Source organism: Mchenga conophoros, linkage group LG7 (assembly GCF_057382185.1).
Source record: "Mchenga conophoros isolate Kocher_MC1m ecotype Shallow Benthic linkage group LG7, M_conophoros_male_GT1.1, whole genome shotgun sequence".
In the NCBI taxonomy this organism is placed as follows: Eukaryota; Metazoa; Chordata; class Actinopteri; order Cichliformes; family Cichlidae; genus Mchenga; species Mchenga conophoros.
The window spans coordinates 31,156,997-31,183,029 of NC_140532.1; the positions used below are offsets into that span (position 1 = coordinate 31,156,997).

The 26,033-nt window shown below is 40.4% G+C and overlaps 2 protein-coding genes across 5 annotated transcripts; both read right to left on the bottom strand.

Annotated features, from left to right (window-relative positions):
- Positions 1–11,499: 11,499 nt before the first annotated feature.
- LOC146570441 (uncharacterized) lies at positions 11,500–15,779 on the bottom strand. The gene is made up of 4 exons (XM_085281180.1): positions 15,642–15,779; positions 14,505–14,653; positions 12,185–12,349; positions 11,500–12,107 (listed from the first exon to the last, which is right to left on the bottom strand). The coding sequence occupies exons 2-4, from the start codon at positions 14,559–14,561 to the stop codon at positions 12,018–12,020; spliced, it is 312 nt and encodes a 103-aa protein (XP_085137306.1). The 5' UTR covers positions 14,562–14,653; positions 15,642–15,779; the 3' UTR covers positions 11,500–12,017.
- A 4,584-nt stretch (positions 15,780–20,363) lies between these two features.
- On the bottom strand, positions 20,364–26,033 carry thap1 (THAP domain containing, apoptosis associated protein 1). Of its 4 annotated transcripts, XR_014892997.1 has the most exons (5): positions 25,836–26,033; positions 24,907–25,099; positions 24,297–24,708; positions 23,838–24,201; positions 20,364–20,949 (listed from the first exon to the last, which is right to left on the bottom strand). XR_014892997.1 is itself a non-coding variant. In XM_085278870.1 (4 exons), the coding sequence occupies exons 1-4, from the start codon at positions 25,904–25,906 to the stop codon at positions 24,164–24,166; spliced, it is 711 nt and encodes a 236-aa protein (XP_085134996.1). In that variant the 5' UTR covers positions 25,907–26,033; the 3' UTR covers positions 20,364–24,163. The 4 variants fall into 4 exon arrangements, 3 of the variants coding, with proteins under 3 accessions (XP_085134996.1, XP_085134995.1, XP_085134997.1); XM_085278870.1 differs by having other exon boundaries at positions 20,364–24,201; positions 24,297–24,705; XM_085278869.1 differs by having other exon boundaries at positions 20,364–24,201.

The following is a 26,033-nucleotide window of genomic DNA, read 5'->3' on the forward strand; positions in this document are numbered from 1 at the left end:
CAACACAGCAGATTCAAATGGCTAAATGACCTCCTCAACATGTCTTGAAGTTCTCCAGAGGCCTGGTATTGAACTGATCATTTGATTCAGGTGTGCTGATATCTAAAACCTGCAGGACATTGGCCCTCGAGGCCTGGATTTTGACACCCCTGCACTAGAGGAACTGCAGGTTTTGGTGTTTCCATGTTGGCTTTCTGTTTAATCACCAAATGCTGATGTTTGATTTTCATGCGTAGTTTAACTTTCAGAATAAAGTAGCCTCAGTGAGTGCAGGCTTAATCACTTTGGTCTTCTAAATGATCAAATCGGATGTTTCCTGCTGATAAAGTAATAATGATTAGACCAAAATACCCAACATGTAAGTGCTGCCTTTGAATCCTCTTTGCAGGAGTGATTCACTCAGTTTCTCCTCATTTCTATGGACTCAGACTCAGAAGAAGTACTTTCTTTCTGGTACGCTCTCATCATGGTAGAATTTATCTTGCAATGACACCTCTTCATCGTCATTCATCTTGCAACCTGCTCAGCTGCAACTGGAGGCGTGGTTGGTCGGTCAGGCGGAGGGAGGCAGGGACGGATGCTGTGGGAGAAAGGGCCTGCAGCTGCTCTGCTGCATGAAATTACAGAGAAAAACACGGCAAGGGAAATTTATGCTGCCGCTGCCTCTTTAGTTCACGCTGTGGGAGAGCAAGCTGAGCGGAAACTGATCAGATCTGATCAGAGCCACGTTCAGGATGAGGCCAGTGGTGCGGGGCTGACTCTTTGTGCGAGCGGCTGTGGTGGGGGGGCGATGCACATTCACAGAGCCATAAAGTAATTTCATCCACAGTCATGGTCGCAGCTCATCTAAAAATAATAACGCCTTGTGTTGATCTTCAAACTGGAAGTCAGCGTCACCCTACATTCAGACTTACAGTTTAAAAAAAATTCATCCCACCTTCTCACAGTCAGCTGATTTTTATATGCAATGCAAAATCTTACCTTCATATTTAGAAAGTTTTCAGTTTCAGGCCCTTGAAGCCCAAATTTGGTGCTTTTCTACATGTTACCAGCATTTTTGAGTGCTTTTATGTTAAGCATGATATTAAGAAGAGTTTAAAGGCTGGACATCAAAGGTCATCACACAGCTGTTTGGCCCACTGAGCCGTCTAAAGTCAGTCAAGGTTGAAAATGATATTTAAAGAAAAAGCCTGAAAACAGCCAGCAGCTCATCTTCACCACAGACACATGAAACAGGGTAAATAAATGAACAACTGGCTCACTTATGTCCTCTGAACAGGTCTGAGATCAAAACTCAGCATTAACTATAGACTATTTAAAAGATGGGAACAGCCACTGAAGAAATGCCTTTGGAGCCTTGAGATGGATGTTGTCCATTTTAAAAATCACACATGACAAACCAGGAGTGGATGTGTCTGAGAAACCAAGGGACACCCATATGGGTTATTTTTTCCAGTTTAAAATTTCAGGAATTCTGCTTTTTTTTTTTAAAGTAGACTGAATTTTGTACTATTGAGTGTGCTGGCCAATAAGATAGCTAGTAGTGCATTGGGCAAAGCCTGAAGCATTGCCCACTGCAGGCCATTAGAAATACTGCAGGTCCAAGGCCCTGCCCCTGTGGATTTCGAAATCTTTTCCATAGACAGTACAAATCATGGATGAAGATTAAAAAATAAAATAAATTAAAAAAAAAAAAAAAGTAATATAGGGTGGGGGTTTAACCTGTATTCTATGAGAAGGTCACCAGATGGCGATAGCTATGGCAGCAGGTAAACAGCTTTCTGCCGGTTTCTGTTCATGGCCTCAGTCACTGAAGTTGTTTCAGCATGATTTACAGACCTTCTCATCACCCACTCCTCTGCAGCTCTTCTGGAATGACGCTGAGGTGTTCCTAAACCTGAAGAGAGATCATACAGTGGGATGCAAAAGTTTGGGCAACCTTGTTAATAGTCATTATTTTCCTGTATAAATCGTTGGTTGTTACAATAAAAAAAAAAAGTCAGTTAAATACATCATACGACACACACACAGTGATATTGGAGAAGTGAAATGAAGTTTATTGGATTTACAGAAAGTGTGCAATAATTGTTTAAACAAAATCAGGCAGGTGCATAAATTTGGGCACCACAAAAAAAGAAATGAAATCAATATTTAGTAGATCCGCCTTTTGCAGAAATCACAGCCTCTAAACGCTTCCTGTAGGTTCCAATGAGAGTCTGGATTGTGGTTGAAGGTATTTTGGACCATTCCTCTTTACAAAACATCTCTAGTTCATTCAGGTTTGATGGCTTCCGAGCATGGACAGCTCTCTTTAACTCACACCACAGATTTTCAATAATCTCAGGTCTGCAGACTGAGATTCCAGAACGTTGTACTTGTTCCTCTGCATGAATGCCTTAGTGGATTTTGAACAGTGTTTTGGGTCATTGTCTTGTTGAAAGATCCAGCCCCGCCGCAGCTTCAGCTTTGTCACCGATTCTCCAAGATCTGCTGATACTATGTGTCCCTCAACTTTGAAAAGATTCCCAGTCCCTGCACTGGCCACACAGCCCCACAGCATGATGGAACCACCACCATATTTTACTGTAGGTAGCAGGTGTTTTTCTTGGAATGCTGTGCTCTTTTTCCTCCATGCATAATGTCCTTTGTTATGCCCAAATAGCTCAGTTTTAGTTTCATCAGTCCACAGCACCTTATTCCAGATTGAAGCTGGCTTGTCCAAATGTCATTTAGCAAACCTCAAGCAGCTCCGTTTGTGCTGTGGGCGGAGAAAAGGCTTCCTCTCCATCACTCTCACATACAGCATCTCCTTGTGTAAAGTGCGCCGAATGGTTGAACGATGCACAGCGACTCCATCTGCTGCAAGATGATGTTGTAGGTCTTTGGTGCTGGTCTGTGGGTTGACTCTAACTGTTCTCACCATTCGTCGCTTCTGTCTATCCGAGATTTTTCTTGGTCAGCCACTTCGAGCCTTAACCTAACTGAGCCTGTGGTCTTCCATTTTCTCAACATGTTCCTAACTGTGGAAACAGACAGCTTAAATCTCTGAGACAGCTTTCTGTATCCTTCCCCTAAACCATGATGGTGAACAATCTTTGTCTTCAGGTCATTTGAGAGTTGTTTTGAGACCCCCATGTTGCTACTCTTCAGAGTAAATTAAATGAGGGAAACTTACAACTGACCCCCTTAAATACTCTTTCTCATTATTGGATTCACCTGTGTATGTAGGTCAGGGGTCACTGAGCTTATCAAGCCAATTTGAGGTCCAATAATTAGTTCAAAGGCTTTGAAATCAATAGAATGACAACAGTGCCCAAATTTATGCACCTGCCTGATTTTGTTTAAACAATTATTGCACACTTTCTGTAAATCCAATAAACTGCATTTCACTTCTCAAATATCACTGTGTGTGTCTGCTATATGATTATTTTAATGGACAAAACATCATATTGCAGTCGTCTGGTCTGCACGAAAACCAGCACGAGGGAAGTTTTCTTCTTCACTCACTCGGCTGCTTCAGCTTTTCTTCGACTGTTGTGCAGCCGGCGTTCGAGGAGCTGTGGCTGAACTGTTTACTGTTCTGACAGCACTCTGCAGGTGGAGATTAGAAAGCTGCGCCTCGCTTCATGCAGCCTTAATATGTTCAGATTAATGTTCCCGAATTAAAGCTGACAAATCCCAAACAAATGACTGGTGTGTGTGTGTGTGTGTGTGTGTGTGTGTGTGTGTGTGTGTGTGTGTGTGTGTGTGTGTGTGTGGGGTTTGATTTTTCCGAACCTTCAGATCACCATTAACGAGGCTTAGTGTGACACATTAATGAGTCATTATTTGTATCCACATGGATTTACATCCATGCTTCACACACAGGCAAACTGCAGGCCGAGTCAGATTCCTGTTCTCCTCTCAGCGTGATCGGGATCTTCTGCCACAATAACACACGACCAAACATGACAACTATGTAATTTTGGTCCATGTGTCATCTGTTTGTTGTATTATTCATTCAGTATAAAAGAAAATGACAACAAAAACAAATAAAAGTCCTTCTTTTTTTCATGTTGTCATTTGCAGAGCTTGTGGTTGTGTTTAAGTCTCCATCATTTTAGTTTTGAAATTCATGAGAGTGGCTTTGTCTGATTTACAGTTCAAAATAATCCTTCTTAATGCAACAACACAGTTCATCCTGAAACAAAGTGGTCAAGCTCCTCCCCCAGTTTTCTTCTAACTGGCTGCCTCTTTTAAACAGAAGTGGGTGGGGCTTCTGAGATTACCATTTTAGGGGCATCCTCTCTTTATGACATCATACAGAGCCAAGAGTGGGGAAAAAACTGCGATAAACTGACCGTTTAGAGCTTTTAGCTCACAGATGGTCTGTTCATGCACTGACCTCATTACTTGAAACTGTGCTGTCCTCCAGCACCAGGACGGGGAGACCTATGATCGGGGGGTTAAAGAGGAATTAAACAGTCCAGAATGGAGTTGCAGAACCTTCAGTCAATTTTAATAATATCAGTCTCGTCCGTCTGCATTACAGCTGATACCACTGATACTGGCTCTGAAAACAGAAACTAACCCTCCCTCTGACTCTGTTTAATATTACTCTATGACGTTTGCTCTTGAAGACAAATTGAGCATTTGGAAACAATTAATTTGGCCATTTAGAGCAGAAATGAAGAAATTTTGAGAACACAAATTCATTTAAACTACAGCATGCTTTCATTCTTTAAATTAAGCACTTACAGAGTCAGTTTCATGCATGACATAGGCGAGTTTAGAGTACCCCAAATTTCATCAGAGCACTCCTAAAAATACTATTACTACTATATTAATGGTAGTAATGATAGTGTATTTTAGTATTACTTTCTGGTATTGTCAAGTGTTATATTTTCCTGACTTGTCTATTGATGACAGTACAGGATAGAAAGAAAACAGGATTTATGTCCAGTGTTATCGACATCATGTTACAGTCTCTCACACAGAGGCGTTGCTGCTTCAGACTTTTGTTTCTGTGGCAGAAAGAAAATAAAAGAGGTAATTTAACACCACATCAGTGATGCAGATTTAACTTGAACTGAAATACAGAAAAGTTCAAACTGTTCTGATAATTAAAGTGTCTGCTTATCTTTATTTGTTTTCTAAATAGTGTAAAAAGCATTGTCTAATGGGAATTAAATTACTAGAGATTATTAGCTAATTTTAACCTTCTGATATGCTTTATTGTTTTAAATGGTTAAAATATTTTCTAAACTATTCAAACAGTAGTTTTTCATGTATTTCATGGAGGGTTTGCATTTTTCCCTGCACCACACTTTAAAAACGCCAGTGAACATCGTAAACAGAGCATATTTCCATGAACAATATCATTTTACAGGATTCCCTCGAAACATGGCTGACCAGGATGGCTGCCACTACCATCGATGTGACGAACTACAAATCTGTTCTGCGGTACATAATGCTCTGTGCGCAGTCTGCAGAATACAGGGAGGGTTTGTATGAATTAAGAAACCTTAATATAAAACAACTCTATTAGCAGTTTGCTTCATGTACAGGTCTTTGGAGTGGCTGATTTTCCGGTGTCTGTATTGATAATGTTGCTTTAAGTGCTGAGTGATTGGGTGGACTGCTTCTATTTGATTATGAGAGTGAAAAAATGTTGGGCATATTTCACATCTGCTTTGCCACAAATGTTTTTTTTTAACATCTTTAACGACTGAGACTTTGCCTCGGGTTTGATAACTAAAGGCTCCGCCCTAAAACATGTGTATATTACTGAAATCTCTGATTATTTTTGCTCGGAATTATTCTGAGACACTAGATTAGATCATCCAGTTGTGTTTATCCAACTGAACTGAGGTTTGCAAATGTGAAAAGGGTTGATGACATTTGCAAACAGCATATTGCATTAATATTAATTACAAGCCACTGTATGCATGCCATTATGATTGGGAGCGGAGCCTTCCTAAAAGTATGAACTTAGAATCACCCCTGGTTTACGAATCAAGTCCTGTTAGGCTTTAGGGACTTTACATTAAAAAGGTTCAAGTGAAAATTCGGAAACTAGAAAGCGGATCCTGCAGCAGTAACTTTTATTTGTTGTCTGAATTAAATGTTTCTAGGCTAATTCTAGAATTATATTTTAATGTTTTAATGTAAACCTCACAATACAGCATTTACATCTGAATTTGGTTTGCAATGAATATCCCATGTTGGGCTATTACACTTGACGAAATCTTCTTCAAGTATTCATTGATTCTACAGCTTGACTTCACTTAACAAAATATTTAATCATGTTTTCAGCATTGAAACTTTTTACTGTTAGAACATGATTTAAGAAATTGTAGAAGAGAAAATATTTAAGATTACAGTGTAAATTTTTTCAGGTGTAGAATGTGTGAATACAGCTGTAATGTGGGTGTATTAAAAAAGGAAAGCGCTGAGTGACGGGCACTGAAGCGGTGAATATTTGAGTGCAAAAGTCAGACGTTACAAACTCTCTCATGACATCAGGCAGGAATTAAACTGTCAGACATGACTCAAGCTGAAAACACACCTCTGCTGTGTTAAACCGAACCACACACACACGCATACACACACACACACACACACAAACAGGAGGTGAGAGCACGTCGTTATGGTTACTGTTTTGTCATAGCGACGCCCTTTAACCCCACAGGAGTGATGTCACATGGTCCCCACCCTGCTGTGCGTCAGAGTGACGCTGACAGACACAAAGTCAGACACACACACACACACACACGGGCTTCTGTTTGTGGAGCTGATAAATAAACTTTAACACCCACTGGAGAGCACCATTCATCTGCTACAGCAGAACACAGTGTGGTGTCCAGCCAGGACTGACAGATCTGTGAGCACAGGTTCAGGAGTGAGCAGGGAAAAAGTTTTAGGCTTCAAGTCCTGCTGAGTTTGCTCCTGGAATAGTAGCGGAGGGGGTTGTAATTCCAGTTTAGATTCTTCCTGTTGCAGAGTTCCAAGGTGGCAGCATCTGATTGGTCCAAAATTCAATGTGCAGCGAAATAATGAGCCCAAACCATTGACTGTATGTAAGATTCCAGCCACACTAGTCTGTGAACCAGTTAGTGACCCTCTGGCAACATTCAGCTGCTAAGGAAAAATGTATATTTCCCAACTGGTTGCCAAGTGGTTGCTGTAGGTTGCTGGCAGTCTCTGTAAAGTAGGTCACAAACAGGGTGCTGCACAGCAAACCTCTCCGTGATTGCTTTGGTCACTGGTAGTCACTGGGATTTGCACATTTGAAACATGTTGGTTGCACTTTAAAACATGACTTTTACTTTTAAGGTGAAGGTTTCCAGCTTCCAGGTTGTGTTAGAGTGTCAGTACAGTTGTAGTTGTTGAGTCCTGCTCAGTGTCTTCCATGCAATCTACTGGTGACCACAGGAATCTGCTAGTGACCAAAGCAACTGCAAGGAGGCATTTTTTGCAGCACTGTGCAGTCAATTTCACACAGCCAGCAACCACTCACCATTCCACCAAGGAATACACATTTTTCCCCAAGTAATTGTAACCTGTTCAGCTCTGTTTTCACTATTTTCTGTTTTCGCTTTGTTTTACACGCTAAAAACTACTTCATTAGGCTCAGGAGTTCATTAGTGTTTGGGTTAAAACACACGTCTTTGCATCAGTAACCCTCTCCATTTAAAAATGAAACAGTGCAAATGACTTTGTAATGCTGTAACCAGGTAAAAGTCACCAGGTAAAACCAACAAAATGGCATCAATTAATTCTCCAGGAATGAGAACAGGCAGAACAGGCAGCTAGCATCTGCCAATCAGAGCACACACAATCCTAACTGTAATCAATTCAAGCCTTAATAAAAATCAAAAGCTGTATAAAAATTCACCACCTGTCCAGCTGTCATGAGAGATCAAATTAGCTATAGAGACTGAAGCTGCTTTCTGTACCAGGATGTAAACATGTTTATTTTTGTGTGAAGCTGGACATGTTAACATGGGAGTCTATGGGGAATGACTCACTTTTGGAGGGTGCCTCTAGTGGACATTATAAGAACTGCAGATTTTGTTGTAATACAGTATGCCAGCCCCAAAGGTCACCACTAGGCCCAAACTTTGAGCCAGAAACAGATAAATCAAATACCTCACAGGAAAGCTATGCAATTGGTCCTCAACCAGTTATGCTGTCAAAGGAAACAAGAGGAGTCATTGGTCAAATATCAAGAAATAAGAATGTAAATAAAGAATGTCCTCTTAATCAGTGAGTATGAGATCAGGGCTGTCTCATGTTTGTCAGAGCCACGGAGAATCAAAAACTCACTGCTGACTCGTCCAAAAAGTCCGGCCATCACAGGTCTGAGGAGGCGTCAGGGTGCACTACAAACACTTAGCTGTTCTCCCTGAGTATGCTTGCATAAGTGTCACAGACATTAATAAATATCTTTAAAGAGCTTTTCTCCAAGATTTAGACCTTAAAGTTCAGCAACATAAAAATAAACATCCCCAAGTCTTGAGGTGAAGGTGCTTCCATCATGTGTGCAGCTGAGAGTCTGTAACAGCCTCCCCGATGATGTGTTAAACACCTCTCCGGTCAGCTCTCAGCAGGTTGAATCATTTTGAACCTCAGATGACCTTTTCAGAGTTTAAATTAAATATTTCCATCCGCTGAAACGCAAACAGCTGCAACAGGTCACACTTTCATCATCATCCTCCTCCTTTTTGCTCCCTTCACTCCTTTCCATCTCACAGCTTCTCCTCTCTGAGTCATTTTTGTTCGCTGCCTTCAGATCCATTAGCACAAAACTATTTATTTGCACATATTAATTCATGCAGTAAAGTTACTTTAGTGCACGCAATAATGCTCACAACATGTTAGTGCAAATTAGCAAGATTATACCCACAAATGAGCAAAACTACAAACATTTATTTTAAAAAAAAAACATTAACAATAAAAACTATGAATCTTATTATGATTATTATTAGCAGTAGTTTCTTATTATTATTATTGTTACTATCAACAGTTCATTGTTTTTTTCATTGACTCACAGACTAATGCTAGTGGACCAATGATGACGTTTCATAATCCCATGAAACTGTGGTTTCAAAATGAAATATAACCTGTTGTGACACAACTCAAGACTGCAAATATATTCATTAAAGCTCACAGAGCAGATTTTAAATACTTCAAGAGTACAAATAAGCAGTCCTAGAATATAAAGCATGAATGAAGTAATTCTGCAGCATTAACTACCCCATGAATAAAGCCATTCTAGTAAACACATGACATATTCTAGAGTGAAAAAATAAATAACTTCCAGAGCATTTGTTTAGACTATTTATGTGGAAAATTAATTCTGTCAATTTAGAGCAGTAAGTAATTATAGAGCATGAATTAGTTTGAATATATGAACTTTGATGTAAAACGTGGATTAAACAATCAAAGCACAGCTTAAAGTAACTGTAGATCTGTTTTAATGCTTCTACAGCAAAGGTTTCCATCCATCTGGGTTCGGATCTCAGGGGCAGCAGTCTAAGTAGAGAAGCCCAGACGTCCCCCAACTGGGCCACCTCTTCCTGCTCATCCAGGGGAACACCAAGTTGTTTCCAAACCAGTTGAGAGATCAAGCTTTTGCTGCAGTTGTAAGTGGCCTGAATGGCCTGTAAAAATGGATCACATCATATACTATCAAATCAACCTCCACAGGATATCCTGAGGGATGCAGTCGAATGTCTTCCACAAGTCCACAAAACACATGCAGACTGGTCAGAGGCACATTTGAATATCCTTGAGATGATAAAGAGCTGGTCCACTGTCCCAAAGCCAGAACGAAAACGTATCCTGGATGGAACTTTCCCAGGGAAGCTGAGGAGTGTGATCCTCCTATTAATTAAATAATCCTAAAACATGAACTCTAGAGTGTTTCAGCTAACTGATAATACCTTCAATACCTTCTGAATTAAACATGAAGTTAATTTATTTGAAATAATTCAGGCTCTAAAATTATTTGGGGCATAATTACTGAATTTCATTTTGTGCCTTCCTTTATCTGTGCTGTGAGTCTGATCGTTCCTGCTGTAAAGCTGGGTGCTCACTCTACATCATGAATACATTTATCTCTTTATATGGTTGTTGGTTAGGCCCTCAAAACAGTGCCAGTTTCTCTCGTGTTCCCTTGGGAAAATTAAGTGCCCACCCCTGATCAAGATGACTAGCTTAATTACATTAAGAAATCTACCATCTCTACCCCAGAAAACTCCGTTTGTACACTGCACCTCTTTAATTCATGTTATAAAACAACTTCCTGGGATTCATCCTCCAGTAGTGTTTATTTTTCCATTTCTATAGTTATTTAAAGCCTAGAGAGCACAGTAATGCTTAAAGGGTATAAGATTTTTTTTTTTTAAATGCATTTCTTTATGCTGCATTGTTTATGCAGCGCAAGTTTAGCATTTAAGAGCATGTACTCTGGATCCTGATTAGCATTTATCTGGAACACAAGTTAATCATTTATAAAGAACTAATTAAGTAATTTGGAGCATAAATTAAGGACTTCTGTAGCATGACTTGTGTAATTGTAGTCTGTGAATTTATTACCTTTGGCTTCGTTTTAAAAGTAATTCATTTGTGTATCTGCTTTTGTGCCTTATTAGAGTTATTTTTCGGTCTCCTCAGCAGCCTCTCGGTTCAGCCTTTCCCTCCTCTGATCTCTTTCTTCTCCTCTCACAGTTAAAGCCCTCTCTCCCCTTGTCTTCCTCCCCCGCTCTGCTTCTTCCCCTCAGGCGTCTCTTCAGAGTTTTTGAGGAAAGAGCAGATTATTGGCAGTGAGATCATACTACGGTACAGATCGAATGCATGCTGCCGGGCAGATTTTAAAAATGATGACAGTGTTTTATATTTATATACATCATTATCGTGGTGCAGCACCGTCCCGCTAACCTCCATTTACTCCGAGCGTTTGGCTCGCTGCTGCAGGCTGAATTCACTGAGTCCAGACTGAAGAGAATGAAAAGTGAAGCCGGGGAGTTTGTATCTGGGTCAGAGGATGAACATATTCATCAGCAGCACATTCACATGAGAGGAGACTGAACAGAAGAAAAACAGCCGGTAGAAGAAGAAGAAGACATGATGTGCACATGCTGTTCATCTTTCACCTTACACTCAGAAAAATAAAGGTGCCAACTGGAACCAAAAGTGGTTCTTTAGACTGATGCCATAGAAGAACCTTTTTTGGTGCCACAAAGAACCTTTCAAACGATGGTTCTTTGAAGAACCATTTCTTTCAGTGGTTCATTGAAGAACCTTTAAAGGTGCCCCAAAGAACCATCAAGAAATGGTTCTTTGGGGCACCTTTAATGGTTTTTCAAAGAACCTTTTTAAAAATGGTTCTTTAAAGAACCATTTTAAAGAACCTTTTTTGAGTGGTTCTTTAAAAAACCATTTTAAATCTTTCAAAATAAAATGCATCATAAATTGAATTTGAGTAGGGGAAAATAAATACGAGCACAGCATAGACATATATTAATGGTTTATTGTCATTTTGTAGTTACCAAAAGACAAAAAGGCATTTTAACCCTCAGCACAACATCACTACTAATACATGTCATATATTAGTGTTTTAAACAGTAATAATTAAATATATTGGCTATACTATAAATAAATATATATAAATACTATATCTACAGATAACACAACAAATAATACATGTATTGTTTAATTAATAAAACATCAGAAAGTGATAAAATACATTAGAAATAGCAATAGCTTCATAACAGACCAATAAATCAACACATTATCAGCAGATGTTTGCATGTTCAGTAAAAATATTTCAACAACAAGTTTATGATTAAAATGATCAATGAACTTCAGCCTTACACTATGTAATGTACGTTTCATGTTGTACTCATGGTCCTTGGTTAGTCCAGTTTAGGATAATGTCTCTGACGTATGTTTCATATCAAATATATGTCATATCAAAACAAGCCCACACCTGCAGTTGTTTCAGTTTTTCACTGGTGTTTCCTGCCAGCTGGTCAACCTCTCAGGCGGACATCCATATCAGCCAACCAAACGACAAGTTCCTCCCTTTGTGCTTCAAATCCCTCCCACTCTGAGACAAGGAGCTGAAAGAGAGAGAAAAGAGTCAATTATAAAGAAGAGAGAAAAGTGAAACCCTCCTCAGAAGGTCTGACTCGCATACCTGCAGTTGACCTGTGATGGACTCCAGTTTGGCGTTCACATCATCCCTTGCTGTTGCCAGTAGCAGAGTCTGCAGGGTGCCCTGGAAGAGCTGAGTTAATGTTCCACTCCTCCTGGTCAGGCTCTCCAGCTGGATGAGCCGAGATCTCCCCTCTCGCCGCTGCCTCTGAACACAGAAACACAAATTTCATCTGAAGCAGGAGGTGCAGATTTTTTTTTGCTATTCTTTTCTAAATCCAGGCTTGATCACGTGGAGCTAGAGCAGGGCGATATGGCCAAAAATATTTATCACGATATATATTTGAAAATTTGCGATAACGATATAACTGACGATATAATTTATGCAAGACAAAATACAACTCCACAACATTACTAGTGCAAAAAGACAACCTTCCTTTTATTTTCACTTAAACAAGAAGCTGGTTTTTATGTACATTAAAGCTATATAAAAATTTAACAGTGCGAATACAAATTCCTTGCTGAAAGTTTAACCAAAAGGCATTTCCAGTAGAAATGGGCTGACATATCCTGAGCATAACCATGTATAATATCCACTGAAGTTAAAAAGAGGTGCTTTGCAACATTAAACTGCAGTGTGCAGTACGTATTTTTCGGACCATAAGGTGCACGGGATTATAAGGCACATTAAGCGAAACAAAGCAGTCAGATAAATCAAACTTTATTAAACTCATTCTTCTTGCTTCCTCCACTTCTGTACCATTGATTCATTAATGTTGAATTCTCTGGCAGCTGCTCTATTCCCATGTTGTTGCAGTATATTAATGACTAACCTCGTATTGTGGAAGGATTATCTCAGTTGTTATGGATTATCTCAGTTGTTCTCCTGACTGAAGTTTGGTCCGTTTACAGCATCCTGCCATGCGATTGCATTTGTCTCTAACTATCAGGCACGTTAACTTTTATAAGTGGAAAAGTGTTAGTGTTCGTCCTCCAGCTTCACTGTTTATGTCATGCTAACATAGCTGTGTCGCTAGCGATCACGTAGCACATCATTATATAGCAGCTAGCCCAACTTCAGTAACCCTACAAACGTCACTGCTGTTTAGTTTCCTGTCTTCATTTATGTTGGAAGTGATAGCAGAGCTGTACGTTTGATTTTTTTTCAGAAATCTCTCAGTCAGAACATGCTATATCATGCTTGGGTAACTAGCGAAACTAGCGAGCTAACTTCCGCTAGCTTCCTGCTAACTTCTAACTCCGTTAAATGTAATAAATTTTGTTTTCATGGATGCCTGGAAGTTAAACTTCATAGTTACACCTGGTAAAGCAGCAATGCTGATCGTTTTATTAAAGATGAAAGAATTTAGACAGTTTTTAACTCTCAGTGATGCTGCAGTGTTCGTTTGACCTGAAGGTACGGAGTTTAGGACCCAGATTACTCCCAGATTTAAGAGCATCTTAGTCCGACAAATACGACAATAACGACGGCCGCTTGCATGTTCTGCAAAAAATGTGCTTTGTTGTGTATCTGATGGACAAACGCCAAACCAGTTCCACATCACTGAAGTTGCACCATTTTTACAAACCAATTCTGGTTCATTTGTTTCACTCAACAATCGGCCATGTGCGTATGAAAACAAAGGCACTGCGCATGCGCGTTTTACTCCCATTCTATCGCGATATTTCATTTTCCTATCGTTGCCTAACATTATACCGGTATTACCGTGAACGGTATAATATGGCCCAGCCCTACGTGGAGGTATTTGGAAAACTTTTTTGGCCAGTGGACGACTGTTGTCTTGCAGAAAGTCAAATCAAACATATGCGATACACAATCAATTCACAAGAACACATAAAAAATAAGTCCAGTTCTTGCCTGATTTCAAGTGAAATCTGCATGAAAACAGGGTGACAGAAGTAAAACGAGTGCACAAAGCCTCACTTTGTACAAGCCTGCTATTACAGTTCTCCTCTATGCAGACGACTTTCCTGTTTTCAAGGCACAACTTGGATCTGCTGTACAAATCTTATGGATACACACTAAATGAAACAATAGTGTGCACGACTCCAGATTCTGATCCCTCATCCTAATATGGTCCCAACATAGCAACAGCAATAAAGCAAATGTTGAGGCTTCAAGTCCATAAACCAATGGCTGAAGTGGGTTTTATCATAAGGGTGATAAATATACAGATTTCAGTCTGTCTCAGAGATTTGATGTTCATTTACCTGCAGATGCACTATACGTACCTGCTCCATGGTTTTTCACAACATTTTGCACATCACTATTTAATACAGGAAGTAGGTGAACTAAAACAAGTCATCGTTCTTTGTGAGAGGACCATATTAATGAAACAAACCTCAATGACATCATAGGGATCCCTAAAGATGCTCCTGCTGCTTCTCTTCCTCCTCATCGTAAGCTTCCTTCTTCTTGTCCTCGCCTTCCATCCAATTGTAATTCAACCTAATTGTGTTTCTCCCCCTCCTCTTCCTCATTTTGTTGGAGCTGTGAACACAATTAATGTGAATCTGGATTAATTTGTGCAAACAAGAAAAATCTACAGCTTTTTGGTCAGAGGTGCTCTTGTGATTTAAGCCAGGTAGAGTAGATTTATGTGTTGATGCTACCTGCTTCAGCTCTGGCTGCTGAGTGATATTTACACCCTGGCTGGATTACAAACTTTAACCATGTGCTGAACTTTGGCCCAGCGTTGATACCTCTTGTTAGTATAACGACCTCTTCTTAGCTTGTATGCATGATGTATGATGGTGGATAAATGAAATATACAAAAAAATTAACTATATTACAAAAGAACATCTATCTTGGAAACATCAAATGACCGGAGCATAACTTGTCAACTAGTCCGAAACTAAGTTATGCAGGAACAGTCAAAGACACACCTTCTCATGTTTGAAACCATTGTTTGAAAGGTTCTTTGTGGCACCAAAAAAGGTTCTTCTATGGCATCAGTCTAAAGAACCACGTTCTATTCATTTCTATATAATTCGATTAGACAATAAAGAGTTATCTAATCTAATTATTCATTCAAAACTCTTATGCATAGCTGCATTTTATACAGCTCATACAGAATTCAAAGTACAGGTTCATGTGAGTATTTAATGTACGGCTCAGAGCTACAGGATTTCAGAGTTTCTAGAGCAGACACAGAGCTCACGCCACAACAGGCTTCAGGCGCCATTTTAGTGACTTTAACAATATATTAAATTTTAATTTCGGTCTAGCTGACATTAGGTTATGCACGCAGCACGCAATTGAACCACATATTTTAGAAGCCAAAGGTTCAAATTAGCTGGAAGCAGCTTCACTTAATTATAACAGTGGTTTTGTTAGGAAAACAGTTTCTGTATACCGGATACTAAATTGCGCTGACGTCAACGGCTAACGTATCTAGCTAATCGCTACATCAACAGCAAGCTACAATGACGAGTAACAAAAACAAAACAGTAATAAGGTTTTAATGAAAATGTTTTACCTTTTCTAACAGTCCCAGAATCCACAGCTTCAAAGTCCAGCAGGTACTGAAGACTGTTATCCGTTTCGCTGTCACCGTCCGTGAGTTTTTTTCCCCGAAAGGTCAAGGCCCGCCGCTCGCGCACTCTGTCTGCGCATGCGCATCCCAACGACTGACCCCCTCCGTCCGCTCCCGGGAGGTTATAGTATGACGTGTTCTGACGTCACTGTCTCTCTCCCTGTCATTTATTTGGCTCGAAACACATATTATCAAATTGCTCAGTGATGAACAACTACTCAGATCATTTACCTAAGCAGTGCGCTTTGTCAAAACGAAGTGTGTGTTCATTACACTGACATTCTGTTCTGCAATTGTTATTTACTTGTATTTCATAATTTGACTTTACATACTGCTGGGTGGTTTGTAAAGTTTACAATAACTAGTATTATCATTATGCTATATTTTCAAAAATATATAATAATCTCAAAAGTAATGCCTTGGAGTAGAAAATAGAATAGAATAGAATAGAATAGAATAGAATAGAATAGAATTCAACTTTATTGTCATTGCACATGCACAGGTACAGGGCAACGAAATGCAGTTTGCATCCATCCAGAAGTGCTTTAGTGATATAGATATATTATATTACATATTATATATTATCCATTATAGTAATGCTTTATCAAAATTTATAACTAAAGTACAGTATTTGAATGTGTGTATTGTGTCTACTGTTTGTTAACTCACCATATTCATAATGTGTTTGTGGGGTTAGGGGTGTGTGTGTGTGGGGGGGGGGGGGGGGGGGGGGGTTAGGGTCTTTAGGCTTTGGCCCCCCACCCCTGCCACCAGTATATTTCTAGCAAATATTTCTAGCTTTTATTTGAATATTCAGTTTCCTACCATCTTCTCTTAAAGGGTAATTGCCAGGTATCCCGTCCTCTCCCTTCGCACACACATGCACACAAAGAAAACACACAGTATAATTCACAGCCTCATTATAGTGAATAAATATTTATGCCATTTACACCATCAAACTTAGATTGCTAAGGATGAAGAACCTTTTGTTCTTTAAAGAACCATTTGTAATAGCTGAAGAACCATCCACAAAATAAAAAGGTTCTTTGACGTATGATGGTTCTTTAAAGAACCATGAAGCCATCTGAAGAACCATTTAAGAACCATAATTTTTCTGAGTGTAGGAGCTCAACTTTACCCTTTAAATGTAGCCTTAAATGTGCCCCTGTGCTCACGAGAATAATGCACTGTACTATAGTTCATATTATTAATTTAGTGGAAAGTGTCTTTGTGTTCCTGCCTCCGGCTTTCAGTGCCATGAGCAGAGCATGCTGGGAGCAGCAGGTCATCCAGGTGTTATCTAATGAAAGCGGTCAGGCTGCAGCCCGAGGAGCGTTACTGTTCAGACAGGGCGACCTTGATGCTATGCCTGGGGGCGGAGCTTCAGACCAAGCACGTCCACCTGGATCAGATTCAGCCCTGCAGAGGGCTGTTCACCTGAGGAGGGTCGAGGTCGTGAGGAGAAACTGATACCAGAGCAAAACTAAACTGTTAGCGTTTCCTGAGGCCTGATGGAGGAGTCTCACTGTCAGAGCAGCACCTCCGTGCAACAGATATCAGCCCTTAAATGTCACTTTTCTACTGATAAGCTGCGGGTACACTGTCAGTTCTGTCTCGGTACCTTTTGAAAACCAGCATAGAAGAAGTTGGGATAATTTCAGTGCCTGAAATGTCATGGCAGATAGCTTCTGTGGTCTGCATCTGCCAATAATTGGTGAGCTTTTCACCAATTATTGGCTGGGGAGCTGGCCACAGCTTGAACATTCAACCACTAACGTTCTACCCACTCCAAAATCCAAAACTGTTGAAATTATCATAGTGATGAAGGGTTGAAATCCCACTGGAAGCTTTTTGTGTGTGTGTGGAAAAAAGTAAATATATCCTTTTTTATGTCATATAATATAATAACATCAAGTGAAAGCTCTTGTTCTAATATAAGTGCCAAACAACAGTTTTAAGTTTTGGAAAGCAGATTCACCTCCATATGCTTCAGTGGTTTGATCCACTGCTTGCCATTCCCTAACTCAGGGGTCAAACTCATGCTATGTCAGTGGTCATACTGAGTCCAATTTAGGGTACAACAGAATCATATCAGAATCAGAATCAGAGAGACTTTATTTACCCCCAAGGGGCAAACAGGATGGTAACCACCTGTAAAGTCACTGAATAATAATCCTGCCAGACTTCAGATACATTTCAGTAAGTATCCCAACTATTTACTAAACTATAAACTATCCACACATGCACTGCCATCTTCACACAGAGACAGATTTCTTTACAGTTTTCACACTTTGCAAAGCAAAACAGTGAGCCATGCCCTGACTCTATTACTCTGCAATCTTAAAACAAAGGATGTGTGAGACATTTGATCTTTACTTCTGCATCTTTATGGAGGCAGGAGGTCTGTCTACACCACATTTTTACAAGTAAAATTGCTTTGGTGTTTATTTATGATAGAATATGTGATGTCTCAAGGCTTCTCTGTAACCCTATAGAGAAAAAAATCCTCGAAGCACCCGTGTTACTTTGCATGCTTCTTGTAGTGAAATCCTGGACACATCACATCATCATCACCCCTTTAGGCCTCGCTGCAATCGTAAAGAATATAAACACATGACATCAACCAGCAGCCTCACATGGGACACTGAGTTACTCAGACCTCGGACATGTAGCTCTGTACCACCACCTTCTGGGCAAAAGTATCACTGCGGCCAAAGTGGAAAAGGTTTTGTTACCTTAATTTATGTAAGAAGAAGAAGAATACTAATAATAATATTACCTAGCTTATACTTCATTATACTCGTCCTCACATTAGCTGTAATTGAGTTGTAGCGGTGGGTTAGTGGAGCTAGTCCCCAAAAGTTGATTCTGTTCATCTGGACGTAGTGTTTTCAGTGGGAGAAACATTTAACCACTCATCCAAGTGACTTCTTCAGTCTCAGCTGACTGCAGGTTTCCCCAATCTTATAAACAGTACATTTGCATAATGACTGAAACCAATGGGCTGTGAGGTCAGTTCCTTGATCATTAATATGCAAATTCTCATAACCATTGATCAGCAACCACTTATCAAAGCCCACTGATCAATGGCCATGAGTAACATTCAGAGAGAGTTGGAGAATGGCTGCAAACACAGCATTATAAGATGGCGAAAGATGTACTCTTAGGCCCCCTCCTCGATTAAGAGATGGTCTTTCCCCTGTCCAGGATGTGCACATCCTCATCACTGAAAGAGTGTCCACTGGCCTGTAGGTGTGAATAGACTGCAGTGTCCTGGCCTGATGAGGTGGCTCTTCTGTGTTGTGTCATCCACTTCGCCAGAGGTTGTTTGGTTTCCCCGATGTATAAATCCTGGCAATCCTCCTGGCACTTCACAGCGTACACTGTGTTACTCTGTTTGTGTCGGGGACCCGATTCTTGGGGTGGACCAACTTTTGGCGCAGCGTGTTTTGGGGTTTAAAAGTCACAGAGACCCAGTGTTTAGAAAAAATGCAGCTCAACTGTTTTGCTTGGGCAGCGGTTGTCCTTCTCTCCTGGATCGGCTGGAGCTTTCTTTAGGTGCCTTCCCAGGCAGCTGGTTATCCCAGCTGACAAATGTCCAGCTGGGATAACCACATTTACTCAGGGCCTTCTTGATGTGCCATTCTTCTGCCTCCCTGGCCGCTGTGTCTGTGGGGATGGTGTTCGCTCTGGGTTATAGCATCCTGATGACACCCAGTTTGTGCTCCAGTGGATGATGGGAGTCAAACCTTAAATACTGAGCCGTATGTGTAGGTTTATGGTACACATCAGCTTTTAGATGTCCCCCATTACTGATAGAAATCCCACAGTCTAGGCTAGCCTGCCACTTTTCATATCCTCCCTGGTGAATTTGATGTGTTGGTCCACCGAGTTAATATGATTCGTGAATTGTGGTACGTTCTGAGATTTGATTTTCACCCAGGTGTCATCCACATACCTGAACCAATGACTTGGTGGTGTTCCAGGGTAGGATAGCAAAGCCCTCTTTTCCACTTCTTCCAAGAAGTACAAGTTGGCCACAATGGGTGAAACTGGGGAACCCATGGCACGCCTATGTTTCTGCCTGTAGTACGGACCCTTGTATGTGAAATAGGAGGAATTAAGACACCGTTCCAAAAGCGAACATCATCCTGTAATCTCTTACGAACTACCTCCACCGCTTCTGTGACTGGGATGCAAGTGAAGAGAGAGGTAACATTGTATGAGACCATGGTTTTATCTGCCTCCATAATGACATCTCACATTCTCAACACAATTCAAGGTGTTCTGGATGTGGTGTTCAGAGCTGCCGACCAACGGGTTGAGGATCGAAGCCAGAAACTTAGAGATGTTATAGGTGACAGAGTTGATCATACAGATAATCGGTCTTAAAGGAGGAGTTAGGTTAGCTGTTGATTCAAAATTGGCCATAGGAGTGAGTGCAAGTGGGTCTTTTTGTCTCTATGTGAGAATGGATGTAGGTGACTTTTATTGTGATTTGACACGACATAAATATAACTGGAGTCAAGTGAATATGGAAGATGTATTTGAAAAAATCAAGGATCTCTGATGGTGGGAAATGCTCTATAAATCATTAAAATCTGTTTTCTAACGTGTGAGACGAGTACATGGGTAAATAAACTCACTGTGGGCATGAATGCCATTGTTTGTTGGGGCTTTCTAAAAATTTTATTTATCATTTCTATTCATGGTAACAATAAATACAAGATAATTAGGGTAAAGGCAGGGGAGAGGATTAAACACAGAACAAAACAACAACAAAAACAAAAATAACAAAAACACTGTGGTTGTGAAGTATCTGCATGATTGAGGAATTGAGGAATTTCATTGATTAACGAAATTCAGTTCAATTTTCCATCCATCCATCTTCATCCGCTTTATCCGAGGCCGGGTCGCGGGGGCAGCAGCCTAAGCAAAGAGGCCCAGACCTCCCTCTGTGTGTGTGTGCCAGTTCAATTTTTTCAATTAAATTTTATTTATATAGCGCCAAACCACAACGACAGACGCCTCAAGGAGCTTTATATTGTAAGGTAGACCTCACAATAATACATACAGAGAAAAAAAAACCCACAATCATATGACCCCCTATGAGCAAGCACTGTGGCAACAGTGGGAAGGAAAAACTCCCTTTTCACAGGAAGAAACCTCCGGCAGAACCAGGCTCAGGGAGGGGCGGGGCCATCTGCTGCGACCGGTTGGGGTGAGAGAAGGAAGACATGATAAAGACATGCTGTGGAAGAGAGACAGAGGTTAATAACAGATATGATTCAGTGCAGAGAGGTCTATTAACACGTAGTGAGTGAGAAAGGTGACTGAAGAAGAAATACTCAATGCATCATGGGAATCGGGGAGTTTTTAGGACATGCTGATAATAATGAATTACAGTAGTCCAGCCTAGAAGTAATAAATGCATGAACTAGTTTTTCAGTATCACTCTCAAACAGGATATTTCTAATTTTAGAGATATTGTGCAAATGGAAGAAAGCAGTCTTACATATTTGTTTAATATGTGCATTGAAAAACGTATACTAGTTTTATACTAGTTTTTTATGTTGTGTTTTTTATTATTATTATTATTATTATTATTATTATTATAGGACACAATAAAAGTTGAATGTTGTATTGGTACTGACCAATGATTTTAGGAATTTAAAACTCAGCAGTCTTGAAAGTCTAGGTTTAGTCATAATAATTTTATGCTAATTACTTAATTGTAACAAAAAAAGTTACCTTTATTTTATTTTATTTTTTGCTTGAATGCATCATCACTCAAATTACAGAAAGAGTTTTAGTTTTAAGTCAATATAATTTTGAGTATGAATATAAATCTTTGGGGTCACAAACCTGGAAAGTTACACTTTAAAAAATTGTGTAACATCTCTGTCCATAAACAATGGCTCAAATATTCAGAAAGAATAATTGAGTTTAAAAGTTTAGGTCAGGGCCTGAGCTCCAAACCTGGACCAAACTTCTCAGATGTGATAAAGCTCTGCCCCTGAACACATTTCAATTGTAATATTTTAAAATAGTGACGGCACCACCTAGTGGGAACAGATGAAATGTCACGTTTTAACCTTTGGGCTTCACTTTGGGCTACAGTTTCAAGGTGGCTGACTCAGGCAACCTCAAATTTGTCCAGGACAGGCTTAAGGAGTTGGTCTTTGGGTGCTTTGAAAACTGTCAGTTTTTGTCAAAAGCCGCAGTGAATTTTAATGTTTCCCCACAAGGCACCAAATTGATGTAACTCAAAGACATGTTTTTCAGTCTCTCCCAAACTTCACAGGCAGGATGAGAGTCTCACCCTGGTATGCCCATTGTCAGCAATAGTTAAAGCGCCACCTAGTGGCAACAGAAAATGTCAGGTTTTATTTTTCTACAGGGATTTCATCAGAGCAACATGATCTTTAGTGAGTGTGATCTTTGGTGATGTTAAATTGCAACGCTTTTGAGTTTATGTTAAAGGGCGCGGTCGTGGCAGCATGCCAACTTTCGAATATTCGCCACAAGACAGGATATTGTGTATCTCAGCTGTACATTGTCCAGTCTGGAGAAATCTACGTGGCAGTATTAGGTCACACTTGTGTTGCCACCTAGTGGACACAGAAATTTCATCCAATCTAGCTGAAATTTTAATTGGCGGTTCCAATTTATTGAAGTTTTTTTTTAATCATTAACAATGTATGCTGCATGATCATTCCAGCCTGAAAAATGAACAATTTAAAGAAATCATTAAAAGTCCATGATATTCACACCCTTGACATGTGTGTGAGCTTCCAGCTACAAGTGTACACATTTGCAGATCTGATTCACTGGAGAAAACTTCAAAATAACACTCTTTGCTAAACTTTGATGGTTCGTATCTCAGTGTGGAACAGGTGACTGCTCAAAACAAATTTGAGCATATGAAAGGTTTCCATTTTACCCACCAGGCTGATCCATTCTGGGTCAAAATCACTTTCTAATTATTAAAAAGGATGCTTGAATTTGTTTGTTTTGTAGTTTCTATGTTTGATTTTTTTGTACTGCAAGACATTAAGACGGCTGTCGGGACAATCCTGCTGTCTGCTGGGCTGACCCGCCGAGCTAAGCAGGGGCAGGGGAGAAAATAAAATCTCCCACAGTAACAATGTAAAGATAGTCTTCCATGTTGGAAAAAAAAAGTAGGACTTTCAAACATCAGGAACACCACATTCTGGGTTTGGATCTTGTAGTCTTCCATCATGGGAATGACTGCAAACATCTACAAAGGTGGAAAATCCCTCCACACCAAACATGAACCGAGTCCCTGGATCTAGGAGGAGATTTGGATCCGTTTCATTTTCTGATATTTTCATGGGAACATGAAGACGATCTCTGCTGGTTTTTCTTTTATTCACTTTAATTTCATTGGTGATGACACAACAATGGCCGAGCTTCACTTCTGCTAATTTCATGCAAAACCAGTCACATGACCTCCTCAGTGAAGGAAGCACAAAGAGCCAAAGAAGCTGCTCGTATGGCTTCAGTTTATTGCACATCAGCAGTAACAAGCAGTGTTTTTGCATCTCAAGAAACACTGAAAAATGTAAAGCTGCTTTTGCAGCAAATGTACTTCAATCAGCCTTTAAGTAAAAAACAAAACTCTGAAAACAAAAGCAGAGAAGCTCAAGTGAGTTAATTTCATACTGTCAAATTGTATTTCCATATTAAACAGCAGAATGTTTAATGGGGATCTATCCAGCACATTTCCAGCATTGTGTTTTTAATTCATAAACTCTCAGAGCAGCTTTGCATGAGTCACAGTTCAAAATAATCTCTTTTTTTGATACCGGGTTTTCAGTTCATCCTCTGTCTGAAATGAGGCGTTTTAGCCTCTCCGACTTTGAGCCGTCTTTCTTTCTGATTAGCTGGGTATTGCTTCTGTGCCCAACAGGACCATATCAGGATATCATCTCTCTATGACATCATACAGATCAAAGAGTACAAAAAAAGGGTTTATTTTCCTGATGAATTTGGTTTACCAACTTTTTTTCCTCTTTCATTTGCAAAACTCAAAACCTAAAGGCTCAGATCGATTCTCCTAACGATCTACCTCAGATGCCTCTGAACATCATGGTTCATAACGGCCTCGGCTCTCACCTTTGAGCTTCGACACCGTGGGCACTTCAGATGAAAACTGCTCAGTTGTGGCTGCAGACCCAGCTCTCCTCACTGGGATGATCCTCCTAGAGAAATTCCAGAAAATCCAGAGATGACGATCTCACCTCAGCTTACGTGGTAACACCTCGTATATGTGACAGAACATAAAAAGCACTCTTTAAAGGAATAGTTCAACAGTTTTCTTTTTTTTTTTCTGAGAGGGGGGGGGGGCATAACTGTGCTTTGTTTTCCTCAGAGTGACAAGAACCATCAGTCTGTGTGCATCAAGTATGAAGAGCTGTTGGCTCTTGAAACCAAACCAAAACCTAAAGCTTTAAAAAGTCATTTAAGTGCAGCCCGAGCTCTAGAAAACAAAGACAAAAACAGAAAGATGTGTGAATATTTGTGTCCTTCAGTTCAGCAGCAGATGAAACTTCTCCACTCCGCCTCACTCCATGCCTTTCAAACTGTGGTAGATGTGTTTCGGCAAAATCACATATCCCTCACTGAAGCCCGGCTCCGGCGCCGACTGACGGGCCATCCTGGGTGCCGCCTCCCGGGCGGTCTTCAGCCTCTTGAGCTGCCTCTCCTGCCGCCGACACTTCTGCTGCGTCGTCTTCAGCTTCTTCCTCAGATGTTCCACCTGCTCCTCCAGCAGCTCGATGCGCCTCTTCTGCTGCGCCGAGTCCTCTACCGTGTAGTTGTGGTCGCAGGAGACCGCCGTCGTCGTTGAGGTCGTTGTCATCGCGACGCTGCAGGTGTCAAGCGGGTTGCTCTCAGGCTCCTCCTCCTCCGCTGGTTCAGAGGTCAGAGGCAGAGAAAGCGGGAAGAGGTTCTCAGATGGGAAGGGATCCTCCAGGGACTCTGACTGCTAGAGAGAAAAACACGAATTAACTAATTGCTACCTAACTGAAGTTAACCTGATCTACTTATCTAGCTTACCTAAACTATCTGCTTAATTTGAGCTGTCTCTCAGATCTGTGCTCTTATCTTGAAATAAAGAAATGTGACTGGAAACTCTTGGGAGACTCCTGGAAAAATAAAGCCCTGCCGGCTTTAGTTAGGTCACCTTGATGCTGAGGTTGAAGGTGAACAGCGACGGCACAGCGCTCTCCTTCAGCACACGGTTGTTGCACTCCCTCTTGAAGGAGTCTTCGGTGAAGTGCTGGGAGCAGATGTTGCTGTACTTTGTTGGCTTGAAGTTGTTTCTCCTCATCGCAGCCACCCATTTACAGCAGATATCTGGACGGGCCAGAGGAAACCTGGCAAACAAGTGATAATAATAATACACAGAAACGTCAAAACGCTTCTGTATGATTTGGGAATTATTTTCTGTTATCAGTTTAATGTAATAATTAGTTTAAGTTGCTTATAAAGTACACTTTATGTCTTTGGTAAAAAACAGAACAAAAAAAACAAAACAAAACTGAAGCGTTAACCCTTTCTGTTACTTGTTTTGAGACTAAAGTTGGGGACTAAAGAAAAGCGCATTAACTCCCGGCAGTAAGCATAAACACATTAATCCAAACTCCAGTTAAATTTGGAGGAATTCACTATCCCCTTATTTACGGAAAGTCAAACATATTTAAGAATATAACTGCAAGACTTTATAAGTAAATGTGTTCCGTGCTGATAACTTCGGCTTGCAAAAAAGCGAAATAGCCGTAAAGTTCTAGTAATATCTAAATTTTTGTGCCTCGGTATAGCCACTATAGAGAAACTTGTGACTTTAGACTTGATAAAAACATTTGATTTCATCAAATAAAAATAGCATCTGTTGACTTTTATGTAGCCGGATTTTAGCAATGAAACCTGCAAACACGTAAAATGTTCCGTGTCCTACTCCACATGTTTCGTACTGTTGAGGAAGAGCAGTTAATCTTTAATGAGGCAGATTAGTGAACGCAGGCTGGTGGACGTTGCTCAACCACCATGTCAGGACTGCTAATGCTACCCAGCTCGCTGAAACACACAGACACACATTGGCACTTAACTTACTTGTGGAAAGAAATCTCTTTGTCTTTGTGGTAGCGGTTCTTACAGCCGTACGCTGAGCACGTCTGAACCATGGCTGAATATCCAGACAACACTCACTCACAGCCGGACCAGAACTCCACGAAGCTCCGCTGGTGCTTCTTGTCACCCTCCACACAAGCTTCACTGCCACTAACAATGATGGCGGCGAAGAATTAGTCA

What these genes read in the sequence shown, in the direction of transcription:
- LOC146570441 (XM_085281180.1), bottom strand. Translation starts at nt 14,561, where the DNA reads ATGAGGAGGAAGAGAAGCAGCAGGAGCATCTTTAGGGATCCCTATGAT. An exon ending in ATCCCTATGATGTCATTGAG is followed by an intron (nt 12,350 to 14,504) that starts GTTTGTTTCATT and finishes TTCTGTGTTCAG; the next exon opens with AGGCAGCGGCGAGAGGGGAG. An exon ending in CCATCACAGGTCAACTGCAG is followed by an intron (nt 12,108 to 12,184) that starts GTATGCGAGTCA and finishes TCTCTCTTTCAG; the next exon opens with CTCCTTGTCTCAGAGTGGGA.
- thap1 (XM_085278869.1), bottom strand. Translation starts at nt 25,906, where the DNA reads ATGGTTCAGACGTGCTCAGCGTACGGCTGTAAGAACCGCTACCACAAA. An exon ending in CCTTCAACCTCAGCATCAAG is followed by an intron (nt 24,709 to 24,906) that starts GTGACCTAACTA and finishes TTTTCTCTCTAG; the next exon opens with CAGTCAGAGTCCCTGGAGGA. An exon ending in CATCTACCACAGTTTGAAAG is followed by an intron (nt 24,202 to 24,296) that starts GCATGGAGTGAG and finishes TTTGTTTTCTAG; the next exon opens with AGCTCGGGCTGCACTTAAAT.